The sequence below is a fragment of the Capricornis sumatraensis genome, chromosome 16, assembly GCF_032405125.1.
Source record: "Capricornis sumatraensis isolate serow.1 chromosome 16, serow.2, whole genome shotgun sequence".
In the NCBI taxonomy this organism is placed as follows: domain Eukaryota; kingdom Metazoa; phylum Chordata; class Mammalia; order Artiodactyla; family Bovidae; genus Capricornis; species Capricornis sumatraensis.
Window position 1 is genome coordinate 39,680,279 of NC_091084.1, and position 20,890 is coordinate 39,701,168.

The 20,890-nt window shown below is 42.7% G+C and overlaps 1 protein-coding gene across 1 annotated transcript; it reads right to left on the minus strand.

Annotated features, from left to right (window-relative positions):
• Positions 1-9,116: 9,116 nt before the first annotated feature.
• Positions 9,117-10,495, minus strand: LOC138092877 (calcitonin receptor-stimulating peptide 1). The gene is made up of 3 exons (XM_068988933.1): positions 10,410-10,495; positions 9,562-9,699; positions 9,117-9,270 (listed from the first exon to the last, which is right to left on the minus strand). Exons 1-3 carry the CDS (start codon positions 10,493-10,495, stop codon positions 9,117-9,119), a joined length of 378 nt encoding a protein of 125 aa, XP_068845034.1.
• Between the last annotated feature and the right edge of the window lie 10,395 nt (positions 10,496-20,890).

The following is a 20,890-nucleotide window of genomic DNA, read 5'->3' on the forward strand; positions in this document are numbered from 1 at the left end:
GCTAAGAAAGGAGAAAAGTGGAATCATATATGATAAAATGATTAATTAAAACCTCAAAAGGCAAAAAAGGAGTGGAAGATAAAAGTAGCAAACAAGAACAATACAACAAATAAGAAACAGTAACAAATACAGTAGATATTGATCCAACTATGTCAATAAACTCTTTGAATGCCAGTGGTCTACAAACGTACCAATTAGCAGACAGAAACTGTCAGAATGTATCAAAAATCAGGACCTACTACATGTTGTCTGTAAGAAAGTGACTTTTAAATATAGACACTGATTGAAAGTAAATAGGTAGAGAAAAACATACCATGCTGTGAAAGTAACTATGTAGCTATGTTATTTTCAGATAGAGTAGACCTCAAGATAAGGTACAGGGATAAAGAAGGGCATTGCATAATAATAACAATCTCCAAGAAGACATAATACTCCTTAACATGTATGCATGCTAAGTCACTTCAGTCTTATCCAATTATTTGACCCTATGGACTGTAGCCCACCAGGCTCCTCTGTCTGTGGGATTCCCCAGGCAAGAATAATAGAGTGGGTTGCCATGCCCTCTTCCAAGGGATCTTCTGGACCCAGGGATCAAACCTGCATCTCTTTCATCTCCCACATTGGCAGGTGGGTTCTTTACCAATAGCGCCACCTGGAAAGCCCACACTCCTTAACATGTTTGTGCCTAAAAACAAAGAGACAAAATATATTAGGTAAAAACTAATAGAACTGTCCAGAGAAAATGATGAACCTACTACATAACTGGAGACTTCAACACTCCCTATCAGAAATGGGCAGATCCAGCAGGCAGAAAAATCAGGAAGGATACAGTTGAACTAGGCAACAACATCAATCAACTGTTTATAATCAACATCTGTAGAGTACTTTCACAATAGCAGAACACAGTTTTTTCTAGTTCACATGGAACGTTTATCAAGGTAGACCACATTCTGGGCCACACAGCAAACTTTGACACGTTTAAAAGAAAAGAAATCATGCAATCTCAGCTCTCAGATCATTATGGAATTAAACTAAAAATCATTAACAGAAAACTACTGGTACCAAATGTATCACTCTGCTGGGGGATGTTGATAATGGGGGAGATAGATGATGCATGTGTCGGGGCAGGAGTATGTAGGAAATCTCTTTACCTTCCCCCCAATTTTGCTGTGAATCTAAGACCATGCTAAAAACCTAAAGTGATTTTTAAAAATTATGTGTACTGTGTAAAGATGGGGAGAATCCCAAGCTTTCCGTCAGTGATTAGTACAAGTGAGTCTCGGCAACTTTGGAGGAGAGGAACATCCTGAAAATGTTGCAGGTACTGTGAGTCTGAAAGACTTTGTAAAAATCATATTGAGATAGAACAAAGCAAAAAAAATATTGAAATTAAAACTATGAACAATTGAGTTCCAGCTCTACGTCAAGCACCATGTATACGTTCTCTCTTATACTCTAAACATTTTAATAAGATGGGTCTCATTATCTTTGTTTTATAGATGAAGAAATAGTAAGAGAAGTCGGCTTGAATTGATTGTATTTTCAAGGTGTCACTGAGGCTCTGAGATGCTGGAACCTGGCTAATCTGCTACAATATCAGGTAAGAGGTCTGGTCCTCTAGACATGATGCTGAGTCAGAGGAGGACATAGGCATGTCATCCTGTTTCAGGGCTAATGTGATTTGTAGTCAGAAGCTCAATGACCAGGCATGAATTATTTACAATCCTGTACCAATATCTGGGAGATTGACAATTTTGCAGCAGGAAAATGTCAGTGCTGCCACTTAAGTAAATTGCTAAAAAAAAGAAAAAAGAAAACAAATCAGACCCATAACAACATTCACAAAATAACAGTTTTAAATGCTTCAAAGTTCAAAGAAACAAAAATCCAATAACTTAAGTTCTTAGGTTGGTATTATGCACTGTTTCACCTCATCTGAACTGTGGTTGTTTCTGTTGTGTTTTATTTTGCCAGTGGATGCAGAAGAGACATCTGGAGAAGGAAATGGCAACCCACTCCAGTATTCTTGCCTGGAGAATCCCATGGACAGAGGAGCCTGGTGGGCTGCTGTCTATGGGGTCACACAAAGTTGGACACAACTGAAGCGACTTAGCAGCAGTAGCAGTAGCAGCAGTAGAGACAAGGGGAAGAGTGCTAGGATCCAGGAAATAAGGTTCTAATTCCTACCCCTAACTCTAAATGACTTGACTTTGAGAAAATCATTTGGACTTCTACTTCCACATTTGTCAAACAGATCTCTTGAGTTGGGAGATTTTGGAGTTTCTTTCTAAATCTGACATTCTACAAATACACTGTAAATGTCATGCTGTCTTTACAGTATCTTTATTTAACATCAAGATACTCACTATTTGACCTCCTCTTCACTTGCCCTGAAGGCACCGTTGTCTTCTGAAAGAACTGCTGAAGGGGTCAACATGAAGGAGTAAGGAAAATCACTCTAAGTGATTTCTGCAATCAGAAAAGGCTACTCCTACCACCAGCTGCTCAATATGAGGAGGGAAGGATTTTCAAAATAGATAGGAGGAAGGGAGGACAGATACCTTGCCCTTATATCCCTGACAGTAAAGTACGTAACAGTGACAGCGCAGAGAGAGCTTACCACCTGGACTGGCACCACCAGATCTTTCTCTACTTATTAAAAATGAGTCCTTGCCTAAAAAGCCATGCTTTCTGCAGGTTGTCAGCAGAAGCTTTGTAATATGGCTGCTTCGTGAGTTCACCTAGAACCTAAAGCATATATCTAATTGAGACTTAAAAAGAAGGGGGAGATAAATAAAGACCAATCTCCTAAGAATGATTCTGGTTTCCTCGGAAGGTAAGACTCACACAAATGAAATAATTTAGCACAAAAAGCTATACTCAATATTTTGCAATAACCTATAAGAGAAAAGTCTTCCCGAAAAAATAGATTCAGTTCAGTTCAGTTCATTTGCTCAGTCGTGTCCGACTCTTTGCGACTCCATGAATTGCAGCATGCCAAGCCTCCCTGTCCATCATCAACTCCCAGAGTTCACTCAGACTCACGTCCAACGAGTCAGTGTTGCCATCCAGTCATCTCATCCTCTGTCGTCCCCTTCTCCTCCTGCCCCCAATCCCTCCCAGCATCAGGGTCTTTTCCAGTGAGTCAACTCTTCGTATGAGGTGGCCAAAGTATCAGAGTTTCAGCTTTAGCATCAGCCCTTCCAATGAACACCTAGGACTGATCTCCTTTAGAATGGACTGGTTGGATCTCTTTGCCATCCAAGGGACTCTCAAGAGTCTTCTCCAGCACCACAGTTCAAAAGCATCAATTCTTCGGTGCTCAGCTTTCTTCACAGTCCAACTGTCACATCCGTACATGACCACTGGAAAAACCAGCGCCTTGACTAGACGGACCTTTCTTGGCTAAGTAATATCTGTGCTTTTGAATATGCTATCTAGGTTGGTCATAACTTTTCTTCCAAGGAGTAAGTGTCTTTTAATTTCATGGCTGCAGTCACCATCTGCAGTGATTTTGGAGCCCAAAAAAATAAAGTCTGACACTGTTTCCACTGTTTCCCCATCTATTTGCCATGAAGTGATGGGGCCAGATGCCATAGATACATATAAATTAGATACACATGTATAATTGAATCACTTTGCTGTACACCTGAAAGTAACACAGCATTGTAAATCAACTATACTTCACTTTAAAAATAAATAAAAATCAAGAACAATAAAAGAGAATAAGCACTATTTTCCTATTACTGCCATAGCAAATTATTACTACTTTAATGACATTAAACAATACAAGTTTATTAACTTACACTTCTGTGGCTATAAGTCCCATGTCCAACAGGGCTCTCAATGTGCTAAAATCTTGGCAGGCTTGGGTCCTTTCTGGAGGTTCTAGAGGAGAATCCATCTCCTTTCCACTTCCTGTTTCTAGTGGCCAGCACGTTCCTTGGCTCAAGGGCCCCTTCCTCCATTTTCAGTATTGGCCAGTTGAGTCCTCCTATCACCTAACCCCAGCCTCCTCTTCTGCCTCCCTCTTCTACTTGGAAGAAGCCTTGTGATTTTATTGGATTCACCTGGATAAATCTTTTACCATCTGAGCCACCAGGAAAGTTAAGTGGCAACCCACTCCAGTATTGTTGCCTGAAGAATCCCGTGGATGGAGGAGCCTGGTGGGCTACAGTCCACAGGGTCGCAAAGAGTCGGATAAGACTGAGTGACTTCACTTTCACTTTGGATAAATCCAGGATAATCTCCCCATCTCAAAGTCCTCAGCTTAATCACATCTTCAAAGTCTCTTTTGCCATGCAAAGTAACATATTTGCATTTCTAAGGATTAGGATGTGGACTTCTGGGGGTGGAGGAGTTCTTACTCTACCTACCACAATAAGTAAATGCTGGGCTGATTGGCAGGGACAGTAAGTGCTGGGGCTTTGAGAGAGAGAGGCTGTTGTGGGCTGGAGCACTGAGGAAGTCTCCCAGGTTAGGTGGGCCAGAGCCAGCAAGTGGCTAGAGGGAAAGTAACAAGAGTGTCTTAAAGGAAAGTGCACCTGATGGGGTGTGGAGCAGGGGCTTCAGGAGATCACTGTTTATATCAGGGGCCATCCTCTGTGCCTCTTCTGCTGGGAATGGCACTCGCCCTGAATTTACCGCTTGTATGGCTGACTGTGTTCACTCCCCTGACAGCTGTGTCTGGGAATCATGAGATCTCAAATATGAGATGTTCCTCCTCTAGCAACTTCCAGTTTGTCTTCTTCAATGTTGCTGTTCATATGAGCTCCAGAGAAAGGGAAGTTATTGAGCGAACTGGCGAAACTCTAGGAGAGATGGGAAACGGACTGCTTTCCATCACATAACTCCAGGCCTTGAGAGGTTATTGTTCTTTAGTCACTAAGTTGTGTACAACTCTTGGCGACACTTTGGACTGTAACTCTCCAGGTTCTTCTGGGCATGAGATTTCCCAGCAAGAATACTGGAATGGGTTGCCATTTCCTTTTCCAGGACATCTTCCCAACCCAGGGATCATCTCCTGCGTTGGCAGGCAGATTCTTGACCACTGAGCCACCTGGGAAGCCCCTGATGGGTTACTAAGATGCAGTTAAATCCTGAAGTTGGTGCTTGAATGTTGAGTGCATGCCTCAGATTCCTTTGCCAATAACTAAGGAAGGCTTTTAATTAAGTGAAGATTGGATTAAAGCCCACCTGAAAAAAGCCCCTTCATTTTTTAAAACTTTATCCAGTATTTAATGATGCATGCAGTTTGGGCAGGCAAAAGGGAATTGTTAACACATGGAAGGTGCACACGAGCCCAGGGACTTTTTACCACCTGGGCTTGGAGAAAGTTTCTAATATGTCTCTGCTCCCAGGACATTTTGACCATTATTTAGGCATCAGACTTATGGAGCTTTAATATAGGGTTCCCTGGTGCCATTAGAGCCTAGAGCCAAGGACACAACCTTAGTGGATTTTAGGCTAGACAAGAAATGAGAAAGGTATTGTATCCATGGGGTTTTCTTGGCTTCTCATTCTTGGAAAATGAGAAAGCCTCGCTTACTTTCCTGTAGCATGGAGGTGACTTGCCCTCAGGGGCTCCTTTTAATCCTTTTCAATCTCTTAATCATTTATGGGAAAGGATCAAATAACAAACCTAATTGAAAATTTTAATAAGTTTCAGAAGTCAAAAATTAATAAATTCTGTCAATACTTTTTCAAAACTCAGGGTAAAACCTGGAACTAAATAAGTGAAGTATAGTTTTGAATGCTAATTTAAAGTACTCTTCTATGTTACTTTTCAAAGTGAAAATCGAAACAAAAATTATAGACCATTTTAAATATGAGATCTTTACATCTCATAAACAGGACAATAGTTGAACTCAGAGAACAAATCAGAGCATTATAACTCACTTAAAAGCTCAACAAATATCAGGGCTTCCCTGATGGCTCAGTAAAGAATCTGCTTGCAATGCAGGAGATCCCGGTTCAATTTTCGGTTGGGAAGATCTACTGGAGAAAGGGATAGGCTACCCACTTCAGTATTCTCAGGCTTCCCTCGTGGCTCAGCTGGTGAAGACTCTGCCTGCAATGTGGGAGACCTGGGTTCGATCCCTGGCATTGGGAAGATTCCATGGAGAAGGGAAAGACTACCACTCCAGTATCCTGGCCTGGAGAATTCCATGGACAGTATAGTCCATGGGGTCACAAGGAATTGGACACGACTGAGAGATTTTCACTTCACTTTCAACAAATATTTATTGAGGGCTTATAATGTTCTACAGAATTTTCTAAGTTCCAAGGATACATGTAGCTTTCCTCAGAGTGTTACACGCTGTGGGATGACATAAACAAAAACAGAAAAATAATAAATATATCGTAGCTACTGGTAAGTTCCATGAATTAAAGAAAATTAAGTTGAATAATCAGGTGACAGAGAGTAATCTGAGGAAGGAGTGTAATTTTGTGTATGGTGGGTTCTCTGAGATAATAATAATAATAATAAAGTCTTCTCTGAGATAATTCATCAGGAAGAGAGGGAATCAAGCATGCAGACTTTTGGGGAACAATATTTGAAGCAAAAAATCAAAATAAGTAAGTGCAAAAACCCTGAGAAAGTTGGGAGTAAAACAAGCAATAGGTTAGTTTACAAGAGCAGAGGCATGATAAGGGTCAGATCCTGAGCACCTCAGACTGAAAGGGAACCAGAGAGCTGACAACAAGCACAAAAGACAAGAGGATTTAACTTTTCATTTAACAAATATTTACTGAATGCTGCCTCGTGCCAGGCATACTGTTCAGTGAGCATCAGATTCAGCAATTAATGAAATAGCCATATTCCTATATAGGTGGAACTTAAATTGTTTACAAAGGATGGAATATCCATAATAAGTTAGCTAAATAAAATACATGTTATGATAGTAGGTAATAAGTAGTAAAGAAGTAAAAAGAAAGAGGCAAAGAGGGTTAGGGTGGGCTGGCAGGTGAGGGACAATATCAGAAAAGATAGCCAAGATAGGTGATATTTGAATATATATCCAGAGGAGTTAGGGCCACGGGGTAAGAGCATTCTGCAGAGAGGTACCAGCAGGTGCAAACACTTGAGGGGATTGTTGTTGATGGATATAAAATGAGGAATCATAAGAAGGCTAGCGCGAGGGAGAAGTAGGATGTGAGACTAGGTGGTAGTGAGACTATTGGTGAGGGGAGAGGACGGGCAGATGAACTTGAGCCTTGTAAGCCATTGCAATGTCCCAGGTCTCTTCTCTGTGAGATGGGGACTCATCGGAGGATTCTATACCAAAGGGAGACATGGCCTGACCTACCTTTGCAGCTAACACTGGGCTACTGTGCTGAGTACAGACTGAATGGGAGCAAGAGAAATAATTCTGTGTGCTTCTGAAGAAATAATAGTCAAATGGGTAAGAGGGGATGATTTTTCCAACTAAAGAATCCCACTTAACCGACTGCCCACCGGTAGAATTGGCTTCCCCGGTAACCTTGAAAGTTATAGCTGTCACCAGCTTGTCACCACCATTTTCAACAGATGCTAGGGATGTTGATGCTGAATGTTTCTATATAGAATAAGCCTTTACCGCTTATGACATCCCATATTCCTTCCAATACTAAGTATCTCCGATTCCAGAGTATGTATCACCTAAATCTCCCCCCGCCCCTCAATAGAATATAAGCTCTGTGAATGCAAGGGTCTTCTCTGCATCTCCGAGTAAAAAGTTGGATTAGATGGTATCTGATGGTCTTTCCAGGTCTGCCAGTCTGTGATCCCCTTGTAAACTGTGAGCCCTTATTCTTAAGGGCTTTGCAGGCTATGAAGTGAAGGAAGGGGTGCTGTTGGGAGGGAAGACAGGGATGAGTAAGGACAAACCTGAGTCAAGGAGAAGAGAACAGGTAATTCCTGGGGCAGGGGACTAGGGCACTCTGTGAAAATAAATGTGAATATCTCCTTGAGATGCAGAGTATTCTAATTCCAATAAAGGTGCGTCACTAGACACTGAGCGTACACCCGAGCATGGTATCATTGCTCCATTTGAGCCAGCCTGGTCACAAACTGTTCACAGGTGTCTGAGGTTCTCATGGGAAAAACAGCATCACTCCTTTTAAGCATATTGAAAATAAATTTTTTATCTTGATGAAGTATACAAATGAGAACATTTCTTTCAACAAAGAGATCCACTGAGGCTCAGCATTACTATGCACCCCCAGACACCCAGAAGGCAGTGACCTCATGTGTCCCTGAGGTTTAGCAGAACAGCTGACAGGTTGGCTGACAGGGCCCAGATTTGCTACCAGATAAGCCAATGAGATATGTGTCATACTTATTGAATACAGAATCAAATATATTGCTATAAAAAAAGATGCACACTAGATAACTTTAATTATTTTATTCTGCATTTACTTTATTTCAAGGGAAAGAAGAATGTTTTCAATATCGAGAAGCATGCATACATGGGTATCTTCCATGCTATTTTCTTTTTTTGGTAAGGTGCCTTCATTGCAAACTAAAAGTAGAGTTCAGCTTCCTGGTGACCTAGAAGGGGGAAAAATGTAACAAATATTACTTATTAGTTAAGAGGCTCCTGTCATATATTATCACAATTATTTTTTATATTGATGATACTGTTGTTGCATTCAAGTTAGATGAAAGCTAAGGCTCAGAGTAGGTGAGGGCCATAATCATACAGTTAGTAGGGGACGGACAGACAGACTTGAACCCAAGTCTATACTCTGAATTCAGATGTATGTGACATAGTAGGGCATACTCTAAAAGGAGAGAATAATTGCCATTCAAATTCAAATGCTAGAATAGTCACAGTTATAATCCAGAGAACCATGTCTTAAATAAACACAATCGATATTTCCTGGCAGAGGATCTCAATGTCACAAGAAGAGACTGAAAAGATAGAGAAAAATGAACCCAAGTTGTAGAGTTTTCAGCTATTGGGACTCTATGTTCCCAGACATTGGTGTGGGCTCCTTCCCCTGTGGATTTTTCACCCATATGAACCCATGAAGGTTTAGAGTGTGGACTGCACCCTGAAGTACCCAGTCAGTTCTCCTCCCATCTAATAGTACAAAGAGCAGTCACCTTATTCCAATAATCATTTCACGGCTTAAAACCAGAAGTTCTTGCGGGGCCCACTGAAGATCTTGAAACCCATCTTGGTCGGCAGCAAGTTGCCCCTCACCATACTCCCAGATCTGCTCAGCCAGCCTGCCAAGCGATGGGTCATGCAGGTGGCAGTGTTGCAGGCTCTCTTCTGGATGCTGATTTGCAGGATAGAGGAAAAGAAAAGGGCTATTAGTGAGAGTGGGTGCTGCCCCACAGAATCATCATGGAAAATTACTGCTCTGAGAGGCACCAATAAACCTTAAGTATTTCTGCTAGAAATGGTCATGACAGCAGAATATCACAGGCCATTGGAGAAGGGGCCATAATCACTCCCCATAGACATGTTTAGGGGTGTCAGAAAACCCAAAGGTGGCTCCAGGATATGCCTTTCTGGGCAGGACAGGAGGGAGAGGACGCCCTGTGCGGCGTGGGGCAGGGCATCTCACCGGGAGCCCTCGGTCTTCTGAGCCTTCTCCGACTCCCGGGCCCTCATCTGCTCGTAGTCATTCACCATCGCAGCCAGTAGGAGGCGCGATTCCTCCTCATCCAGGGTAGCAGGATCAAAACGCCCATCAAAGACAGACCTAGGGAGGGGAAGCAAGCCCAACACCAGCTCTGAGCCCCGCCGCCCGATACCCCCACATCCAGGATAAGCAGCTAGGTTTCCTGGTTTCTGTGACTTCCCCTGAGGATGTGACTGCCGCATCTCTCAATGGAGAGGGCAAGAGGCCAGTAATCCATCCAAAACGGCTGCTTCTCCAGAATTTAGGCTCTGGCATGACCTCAAAGAAGTGGTTTGCTCCAAACCTCTAGTAGATTATCTAGGCTTGGGAAAACTGATGGTTAGATTTTCAGGAATTTTATGAACTTCGTGTTAAATACAGCCATTATTAAAAATTAAATGATAATAATAGTTTAAATCTGAAAATGGTTTCAGTTTAGTGTATTCTAAATGAAGGTGAGCAATTAGATGTATAGGTTCCATACATCTAAATAACAAATTTGTTGGCAAAATAATTAGCAGATTTAGGATGCGATCCATTCCTCAAATTATGGTTAAATTAATAAATAGATTTCCTACAGATACAAATATTTGATAAAAAGAAATAAGTTATATGAAATTTACAATAACAATGTAACGTATATGTTTTATGTCTATTTGTAAACTGCGTGCTACATATCTTTGCCTCATAAAAATGATAAATTTATATATAGTTTACATTCATATATTATCAACCCCTCCGTGAAAGCCAGATACAGGGGAGGTGAGAGAACCCTAGCAGGGCTGTCTTACCTGAATGGTGCTGCATGAAACATGCCTGCCTGGTACAAGACCAGGATGCTGAGGACCAAGAATGGGGGGAACTTCCAGAATCCCATGACACCTCTCTGTAAGGGAAGAATAATGTCACCACCTGTGGCAGGTCCAAATTCCCTGAGCCCACAGATCTGGGCTCTGCTGTGCCTCTAATTCCCTTGCATCCTGGCTTCAGGCTGGTCGTTTCACTCCCCTTCACCTCCTTGGCAAAGTGGACTTCTGGATGATGCAGTAAGCCTGTAGGATGTGTGGTTTAGAAAAAGAAACCTTCCAGGTGAACTGGGTGAGGAAATCTCTGAACATAGCCCCCTCCCCAGCACCCCACACACTCTCACATACAACCTGTTGGCCAGGACTCCTGGAAGACAGACTGGGTCTGTCTGTACCTGTCACCACAGCTTTTCCCCTTGTACAACTCAAAGCTGTCATCCCAGTGCTGGGTTTTCCCTCATACCTGATTGGGGGAGGGGATTGGAGAGGACTTATCACTGTAGTAGGAATCCTTGAGAAACTAAAGGACCAAATTCTACCAGTCAGTCACTCCACACTTTTGCAAAGAGGACCCTGTAAGAAGCAAGCTGGGAGAGTCTCAAATTGGGACCCAGGAAAAAAACTGGGGGAAAAGTTCCCAGAACCCACAACAGGGGCTTTCATTTAATGACTGTCTGCCCTTCAGTCATTGTGCCTATTTCCCACCTGCCGGCACTGTCCTGGGTTCCAAACACATTTCCCCCGGTCCTCTAGGCGTGAGATGTGACCCACGACAGCACTGGCCGCACAAGGCTATTCCTGCATCAGGATCAGCCTGCAGTACCCGGAAGCTCCAGCATCCCAAACTGACCTAAGCACATGAGCCGCGGGAAAGAGACTGGAGCCCGCCTGGGCACAAGAAGAATGAAGAAGAGAGTTTGCAAACTGAGACCATCCAGTGTTACCTGTGGAAGGAGCCTTGCAGAGTAACTCAGCTTGTGCGAAGAGACCAGGACAGGAGTGGTCAGAGCCATTCAGACAGGAGAGATCCGCTAAGAAAAAGTACTGGAGAGAGAGGGGGAAAGAAGGGGAGAGAAACAGAATCCCAGCTAAGCAGGAATCTCCGGGCTTACCTGACAGCCGGTACCAGGTGGCTGGGAGCAGAGGAAGGATCAGCAGCAGTAGCTTTGGCGGCAGGCGATGGCACTCTGGCAGAAGTGGCAGAGACACTTGGGTGCCTCTGAATCCTCCCAGCGCAAGCAGCTGCTTTTATTCCCGCTGCTCTGGGTCTAGGGGGGTTCCAGGAGCTCCGGGCAACCAATGAGGGGAAGGATGTGAGCCCCAGAAGGATTGTGTCACCACTTGCGTCCAGAACATGGAGCATCCAGAAGTACCACCCCACTTGTATTTGCATTGAGGTCATTGATGGCGGGGGTGGGAGGGGGGCACAGAGGGGGGCAGGTGAGGACAAATGAAAAACACAGGAAAAGTAAGTTGGAATTTGAGGACAATTTGGCGTCACGGTTAACTTTACCTGTTTGCTTTCAAGGATTTTGAACAGGCACGCGTCCCACTCCATCCCCAGCCGTGCTATGCTGTAGAATAGAATCCAGCATTACAGAGAACCCTGACTCCCCTAGATTTGACCATAGACCCCCGTCCAAGAGCGCTTCAGAGTTAATGCGCAGCAGAGTTGATGATTCTGTGCCCAAGCGAGGAGTCGGAATCAAATGGCAGGAAGCACCCACAGGAGAGCAGGGCGTGTGGAGATAAAAGGATAGAAGTCCAGGAACTTTGTCAGATTTCAACTCTGTTCCAGCTATAAGTTTGCCAGGTGGTAGGACTGTGGGCTAGAAACTAGTAAAGTCTCAACATACTTATCTCTGAAATGGGAATCATATTCCAGTCTTGAAGGAATGCTATCATTACTAACCATGTACCTGTTTTCCTCCCAGTTAGGGATCTAGAAGAGCTTACCAGGGAAGTTCATAGAAGATTCCGTGGGATCACGATACGCTTTCCCAGTCAACACCCTCCGCAGCTACCTGGAGTCATGCTGGGTGGTCCTTCATTGGGTAAGGAGGGGCTGGATGCCCCGCTGAGCCTGAGCAGGGAAGTGCAAGGCTTAGACGCCTCCCAGCTTCCAAGCGGACCTCTAGCCCCACGCCGCCTCCCCCACCATCCATCACCTAATGCTCACCCTCCTTCCCCAACCATTTGCCCAGCTGCCCCTTGCTTCCGGCTGCTGTTTGCCAAGATGTTCCAGTGACCCTGCACCCTCATCTACTGCAATTCAGTCCTCTGCTAGAAAGCCCGCCAAGCTTGATGGTGCTGAAGAGTCCTGCGGGAGTGTAAACCCGTGCTGGCTTCTGTCTGCTCTTACACACTCACAAACTCAGTCCTGACTCCAAACATGTGCGCGCTCCCTAACCACAGGCACTCACAAAATGACACTGGTGCACCGGGGCATCCAGGTGATGTTCAGAGTCCGGCAGCAAGCGCGCAGCACACAGCAGCAGGATTACGTCCTGCGTCCATGACTCTGGAATAAACGTGCTCTGTAAAACCCGATTGCCCAGCCCCTACACCCTGCTCAACAGGTTTCTGGATCTCCCTGTTGGAGCGACTGCTCTAAGCCTTCCAGGAAGGTCTGAGGTCCTGACTTGCTGTCCTCAGCAGGTAGAACGCAGAGAAAGAAGCTTCTCCCTGTACACAGGATCGCTGGGTCTGAGCGCACAGCACATGATCCAAGCAGCCTGTAGAGACCCTCCAGCGCCGCAAGCACTGCAGCGGCATTGCGGAGCGGGGGGGAAAGGGGGGCGGGGGACACAGATCCCAGGTAGCTTCTTTTCTCGGGGAGAACTGATACTAGCTGAAATGAGACATGAGTGACCGAGCCACAGGTTCACACCCAGACCTCAGTGTCACGCTTCAGTGTTCCATTGGACACGCCTGCCTCGCGGTACATCTCTTCCCCTTCAGGTTGGTGCTCTCAGGGTTCAGGACATCTAACTTCCAAGATGCCCTTATTCCATTTTTTTTGCTTCTTAAGCCCAGGGGTGGCACTGATGCAAGGGAATAAAATCTTGGGGCAAGGGAACTGGGTGTCTGAAACTAGCTCTCCTCTGGCAGGATTGCAGCGGTAGGGGCTAATCAGTCGGAAGCGGGAGAGTGCGATTGGGCAGAGAGCCGGGAAAGGGAAGATGTGCAAGGGAAGGATTCAGGATGGCGGACCGCGGGCTCCTTCCATCCTGGTGTCTAGAAGCAGAAATCGCGGGCTGAGACCCAGACACGGATTTGGGTGCTCGGCATCAAGACCAAATTGACAACCGCGGCAATGCAGATATTTTGCAGCCTTTAAGTGTGCTCTGCCACTTCAGACTGTTGTAGGCAAGGCTTTAAAACTCAGGTGGAAAACCGTTTTGCCAAAATGACTCCCAAACCCCGAGGTTTCTGATCTGAAGTTATTTCTAAGTATGAGTGTCCTTGGATTGCCTTTTCCTATGGAGAGAGCCATTGTCTTCACCAATGCAATGGTGATGCGAAATGGTTAAGAAAGGAGGACTTCAAAAGCCAAATTTATAATGCTGTGACTATGTGGGCTCAGAACTCTACTCCTGGCTTCCACGTGTACTGTCAGTCTTCCAAGCTCACATTCACTCCCCACTCTTGAAATCTTCAGGGACCGCTCCCAGAGGGTGCTAACACAGCCTCCAGCAAGTCCAGCTTTTCTTGAAAAGTCGGTCTGTCCAGATAGAGAGGGATTAAGATAACTCTTCCATCAAGTACTCGGAATTTCTAAGGTGTGCTGATGCTGAGCTGGGGCAAGGCTCAAAAACAAACTGACAAACAAAACCCCTAAGTCCTTTCTTTGAAACATAGCAGAGTGTGTTGCACACCAGGTGGCACTCACCCAATGTTTGTTAAATAATGGAAATTAATTTACTGTGGCAGATTTACCAGCCAGTCTCCATGCTATTATAGGACTCTAGTCCTAGTCAGCAGAGAAACCAGATATACTTAGGTAGCGCAGCTTTCAACTGATTTCAAAATTGTGAGCTCACGCATTTCAGAGACATTTTATTTAACATACAGAATTGGTTTCCCCATCAAAGTTTCCTTTTAAGTCTAGAGTCTTTTACTATGAGACATAAAACCATTCTCCTCTGAGTCCATCCCTGCTTTAGCAAGTAAACTCTTATTGCAGAGCATGTGCTCTCAAAATTGGGCTTCTTTAATTCCAGTACATGGGCTCAGTAATTTGACTATGGGGACTTAGTTGTTACCACAGTGTGGGATCGTCCCAGACCAGAAAACTAACCGATGTCCCTTGCATTACAAGGCTGATTCTTAACCACCAGACCACCAGACCAGGAAGCCCTCTTCTTCTAATAGGCATTCTAACAGGTGTGATGTGATATTCACTGTGGTTTTGACTTGCATTTCTCTGATTAGAATTTCTGAGCACCTTTTTGTGTACTTATTAGGCATGTATATTTCTTCTTTGGAAAAATATCTATTCAGATCCTCTTCCCCCCCTTTTACTTGCTATTGAGTTTGTGAGGCTTTATAGATTTTGGATATTAATCCCTATTCAATATATAATTTACAATTTTTTTTCTTTTAGTAGGTTGTCTCTTCATTTTATTCATGATTTCCCTTGCTGTGCAGAAGCTTTTTTAGTTTAATGTAGTCCCATTTGTTTAATTTTTCTTTTGTTTCCCTTGCCTGGGAATATCTAGAAAGATATTGCTAAGCTCAATATCAAGTTTACTGAGTATGTTTTCTTCTAGGAGTTTTATGGTTTCTGGTGGGAGTCTTATTCCAGATCTTGGAGGGAAAGCTTTGAGTCTTTCATCATGGAGTATAATTAGTATAGTAACACTGTACTCAATCTTTCTGTTGGGTTTTTCATATATAGCTTTAATTATGTAGAGGCACTTTCCTTCTGTTCCTAGTTGAAAGTTTTTTTATCATGAAAGGGTGTTCAAGTTTTCCAGATACATTTTCTGTATCATTGAGGATAATCATGTGCATTTTATTCCAATCATTCTTTTACTGTGGAGTAACTAATTCATCAATTTTCATATTTCAAATAATTCTTGCATTCCAGAAATTAATCTCATCTGATTATGTTATAGAGTCTTTTTAATGTGCTGCTGAATTCAATTTCTGGTATTTTGTTGAAGATTTCTATATCCATGATCATAAGGGATATTGGAAGGTAGGGTTTTTGTTCTGTTTTGTTTTTTTCACTGCAGAATCTGACTTTGGTATCAGGATAATGTTGGTCTTGTAGGATAGGTTAGGATGTGGTGCTTTTTCTTTCAGTTTTTGGATATTTATGAGTAGCATTGTTATTCTTTTTCTTTAAGTGTTTGTAGTATTCACCAGTGAAGCCATCAGATCCAGTTTCTCTTTACTAGAAGATTTTTGTTTACTGATTCAATCTCCTTGCTAGTTATATGTGTATTTGGATTATTTATTTCAAGATTTAGTCTTGGTAGATTTTGTATTTCTAGGAATTTGTCCAGTTCATCTAGGTTAGCCAACTTGTTAGTTTACAGTTTTTCACAGTACTCACTTATTATTTTTTATTACTATAAAATTGGTGGTAATTAATGTCTGCAGTATTGTTTCTGATTTAGTAATTTAGTCTTCCTTTTTTCCCCTTAGTCCATCTAGCAAAAACATTGTTAATTTTGTCAGTGATTTTGAAGAACCAGTTTTGGATTTGGTTTTCTCCACTGTTTATCTAAGCTCCATTTCTTTATCTCTGCTCTAATGTAATATTTCATTCCTTCTGATAGTTTTGAATTCAGTTGTTCTTTGTTTTCTAGTTTCTTAAGTTGCAAAGGTAGGTTGTTGATTTCAAATCTTTCTTGATTTTTAACATAAGCATTTGAGGCTGTAACTTTCCCCCTTAGCACTACCTTCACAGCATTGCCTAAGTTTTGGTGCATTGAATTTTCATTTTCATTCATCTGTAAGCATTTTCTGATTTCTCTTATTTCTTTGACCCATTGCTTGTTTCAAAGTGTGGCTTCATTTCTACAAGTTCTGATGTTTTTCTGTTGCTGATTTCGAACTTTCTCCTGTTGTGACTGGTGAAGGTACTTTTTATGATATCTATCTTTTTAGTCTATTGTGACTTAATTGGCGGCCTAACAAATAGTCTATCCTAGAAAATGTCCAGGTGGGAAGGATGGGAAGAATATGTATGCTATTATTCTTTGGTAGAGTGTTCTATAGATGTCTATTAGATCTAGTTGGTTTATAGTGTTAAGTAATCCATTTCTTTATCTTCTGTTTGGTTGTTTATCCATTATTGGGAGTAGGGTATTGAAGTCTTCAGCTACTATTGAAGAACTGTCTATTTCTACCATCAGTTCTGTCAGCTTTTGCTTCATATAGCTTGCATCTGTTAGTACATGTGAAAATTTTCATAGTTAATATATTTTCTTGCTGTATTGAGCCTTTTATTACTATAGAATGTCTTTCTTTTTCTCGTAACTTTTTTTGATTTAATGTCTATTTTATCTGAAAATTCAAAGTCGATTCATGACAAAAACTCTTACCAATGTGGACATGGAGATAACATATCACAACATAATAAAAGATTGATGACAAACCCACAGCCAATATAATACTTAATGATGAAAAGCTGAAAGCCTTCCCACTAAAATCTGGAATAAGACAAGGGTTCCCACTCTCACCTTTCCTATTAACATAGTATTGGAAGTCCTGGCCACAATAATCAGACAAGAGAAAGAAATAAATTGTATTCAAATTGGAAGGGAAGAGGTAAAATTTTAATTTATGCAGATGACATGCTACTGTATATATAGAAAGTCCTAAAGAATCTACACAAAAACTATTAGAACTGATAAACTAATTCAGCAAAGTAGCAGGGTATAAGATTAACATACAGAAATTGATTGCATTTCTTTAACAATAAAATATCAAAAAGGGAATGTAAAAAAAAAATCCTTTTAGAATCCTCTTGCACTGTTGGTGGAAATATAGATTGATACATCCACTATGGAAGACAGTATGGAGATTTCTTTAAAAAACCAGGAATAAAACTACCATACAACCCAGCAATGCCACTTTAAGGCATATACCCTGAGGAAACCAAAATTGAAAAAGACACATGTACCCCAATGTTCATTGCAGCACTATTTACAATAGCTAGGAAATGGAAGCAACCTAGATGTCCATCAACAGATGAATAGATAAAGAAGCTGTGGTACATATATAAAATAGAATACTACTCAGCCATAAAAAGAAACACATTTGAGTCAGTTCTAATGAAGTGGATGAGCCTACAACCTATTATACAGAGTGAAGTAAGTCAGAAATAGAAAAACAAATATCATATATTAACACATACATATGGAATTTAGAAAGATGGTACTGATGAACCTATTTGCAGGACAGCAATGGAGCTGCAGACATAGAGAGCAGACTTATGGACACAGGTACACGGAAGGAAGGAGAGGGCCATATGAATGGAGAGAGTAGCATGGAAGCATATGCACTACAGTATGTAAAACAGATAACCAATGGAAATTTGCTGTATGACTCAGCAACTCAAACTAAGGCTCTGTAACAAGCTAGAGGGGTGGGAAAAGGTGGGGGGTAGAAAGGAGGTTCAAGAGGGTGGGGACATATGTATGTGCAGCATGCATGCTAAGTTGCTTCAGTCGTGTCTGACTCTTTGTGACCCTATGGGACCCATCAGGCTCCTCTGTCCATGGGATTCTGCAAGCAAGAATACTGGAGTGGGTTGCCGTGCCCTCCTCCCAATCCAGGGATCAAACCCACTTCTCTTATGTCTCCTGCACTGGCAAGTAGGTTCTTTACCACTAGCGCCACCTGGGAAGCCTAGACATATGTATGTGCTATGCTGTGCTTAGTCACTCAGTCGTGTCTGACTCTTTGCCACCCCATGAACTGTAGTCCACCAGGCTCCTCTGTCCATGGGGATTCTCCAGGAAGGCAAGAATACTGGAGTATGTTGCCATGCCCTCCTCCAGGGAATCTTCCCAACCCAGGAACTGAACCCAGGTCTCCAGCATTGCAGGCAGATTCTTTACCATCTGAGCTACCAGGGAAGCCTGGGCATATGTATACCTATGGCTAATTCATGTTGATGTGTGGCAGAAACCAAAGCAATATTGTAAAGCAATTATCCTTCAATTAAAAATAAATAAATATGGTGCACTGGGATGACCCTGAGGGATGGGATTGGGAAGGTGATGGAAGGGGGATTCAGGATGGGGGACACATGTACACTCATGGCTGATACATGTCAATGTATGGCAAAACGACTACAGTGTTGTAAAGTAATTAAGTTCAGTCCCTCAGTCATGTCCGACTCTTTGTGACCCCATGAATCTCAGCACGCCAGGCCTCCCTGTCCTTCACCAACTCCCGGAGTTCACTCAGACTCACCTCCATCGAGTCAGTGATGCCATCCAGCCATCTCATCCTCTGTTGTCCCCTTCTCCTCCTGCCCCCAATCCCTCCCAGCATCAGGGTCTTTTCCAATGAGTCAACTCTTCGCATAAGGTGACCAGACTACTGGAGTTTCAGCTTCAGCATCATTCCTTCCAAAGAAATCCCAGGGCTCATCTCCTTCAGAATGGACTGGTTGGATCTCCTTGAAGTCCAAGGGATTCTCAAGAGTCTTCTCCAACACCACAGTTCAAAAGCATCAATTCTCTGGCACTCAGCCTTCTTCACAGTCCAACTCTCGCATCCATACATGACCACTGGAAAAACCATAGCCTTGATTAGATGGACATTTGTTGGCAAAGTAGTGTCTATGCTTTTTAATATGCTATCTAGGTTGGTCATAACTTTTCTTCCAAGGAGTAAGAGTCTTTTAATTTCATGGCTGCAGTCACCATCTGCAGTGATTTTGGAGCCCAAAAAAATAAAGTCTGACACTGTTTCCACTGTTTCCTCATCTATTTCCCATGAAGTGATGAGACCGGATGCCATGATCTTCGTTTTCTGAATGTTGAGCTTTAAGCCAACTCTTTCACTCTCTTTCACTTTCATCAAGAGGCTTTTTAGTTCCTCTTCACTTTCTTCCATAAGGGTGGTCTCATCTGCATATCTGAGGTTATTGATATTTCTCCCAGCAATCTTGATTCCAGCTTGTGCTTCTTCCAGCCCAGCGTTTCTCGTGATGTACTCTGCATATAAGTTAAATAAACAGGGTGACAATATACAGCCTTGACATACTCCTTTTCCTATTTGGAACCAGTCTGTTGTTCCATGTCCAGTTCTAACTGTTGCTTCCTGACCTGCATACAGGTTTCTCAAGAGGCAGGTCAGGTGGTCTGGTATTCCCATCTCTTTAAGAATTTTCCACAGTTTATTGTGATCCACACAGTCAAAGGCTTTGGCATAGTCAATAAAGTAGAAATAGATGTTTTTCTGGAACTCCCTTGCTTTTTCGATTATCCAGCAGATGTTGGCAATTTGATCTCTGGTTCCTCTGCCTTTTCTAAAACCAGCTTGAACATCTGGAATTTGACGGTTCATGTAATGCTGAAGCCTGGCTTGGAGAATTTTGAGCATTACTTCATTAGCATGTGCTGCTGCTGCTGCTAAGTTGCTTCAGTCGTGTCTGACTGTGCGACCCCATAGACCGAAGCCCACCAGGCTCCCCCATCCCTGGGATTCTCCAGGCAAGAACACTGGAGTGGGTTGCCATTTCCTTCTCCAATGCATAAAAGTGAAAAGTGAAAGGGAAGTTGCTCAGTCGTGTCCGACTCTTAGCGACCCCATGGACTACAGCCTACCAGGCTCCTGCATCCATGGGATTTTCCAGGCAAGAGTACTGGAGTGAGGTGCCATTGCCATGTGAGATGAGTGCAATTGTGCGGTAGTTTGAGCATTCTTTGGCATTGCCTTTCTTTGGGATTGGAATGAAAACGGACCTTTTCTCGTCCTGTGGCTTCTGAGTTTTCCAAATTTGCTGGCATATTGAGTGCACCACTTTCACAGAATCAACTTTCAGGATTTGAAATAGCTCAACTGGAATTCCATCACCTCTACTAGCTTTGGTCGTAGTGATGCTTTCTGAGGCCCACTTGACTTCACATTCCAAGATGTCTGGCTCTAGGTGAGTGATCACACCATCATGATTATCTTGGTCTTGAAGATCTTTTTTATACAGTTCTTCTGTATACTCTTGCCACCCCTTCTTAATATCTTCTGCTTCTGTTAGATCCAGACCATTTCTGTCCTTTATCGAGCCCATCTTTGCATGAAATGTTCCCTTGGTATCTCTAATTTTCTTGAAGAGATCTCTAGTCTTTCCCATTCTATTCTTTTCCTCTATTTCTTTGCATTGATTGCTGAAGAAGGCTTTCTTATCTCTTCTTGCTATTCTTTGGAATTCTGCATTCAGATGCTTATATCTTTCCTTTTCTCCTTTGCTTTTCACTTCTCTTCTTTCACAGCTATTT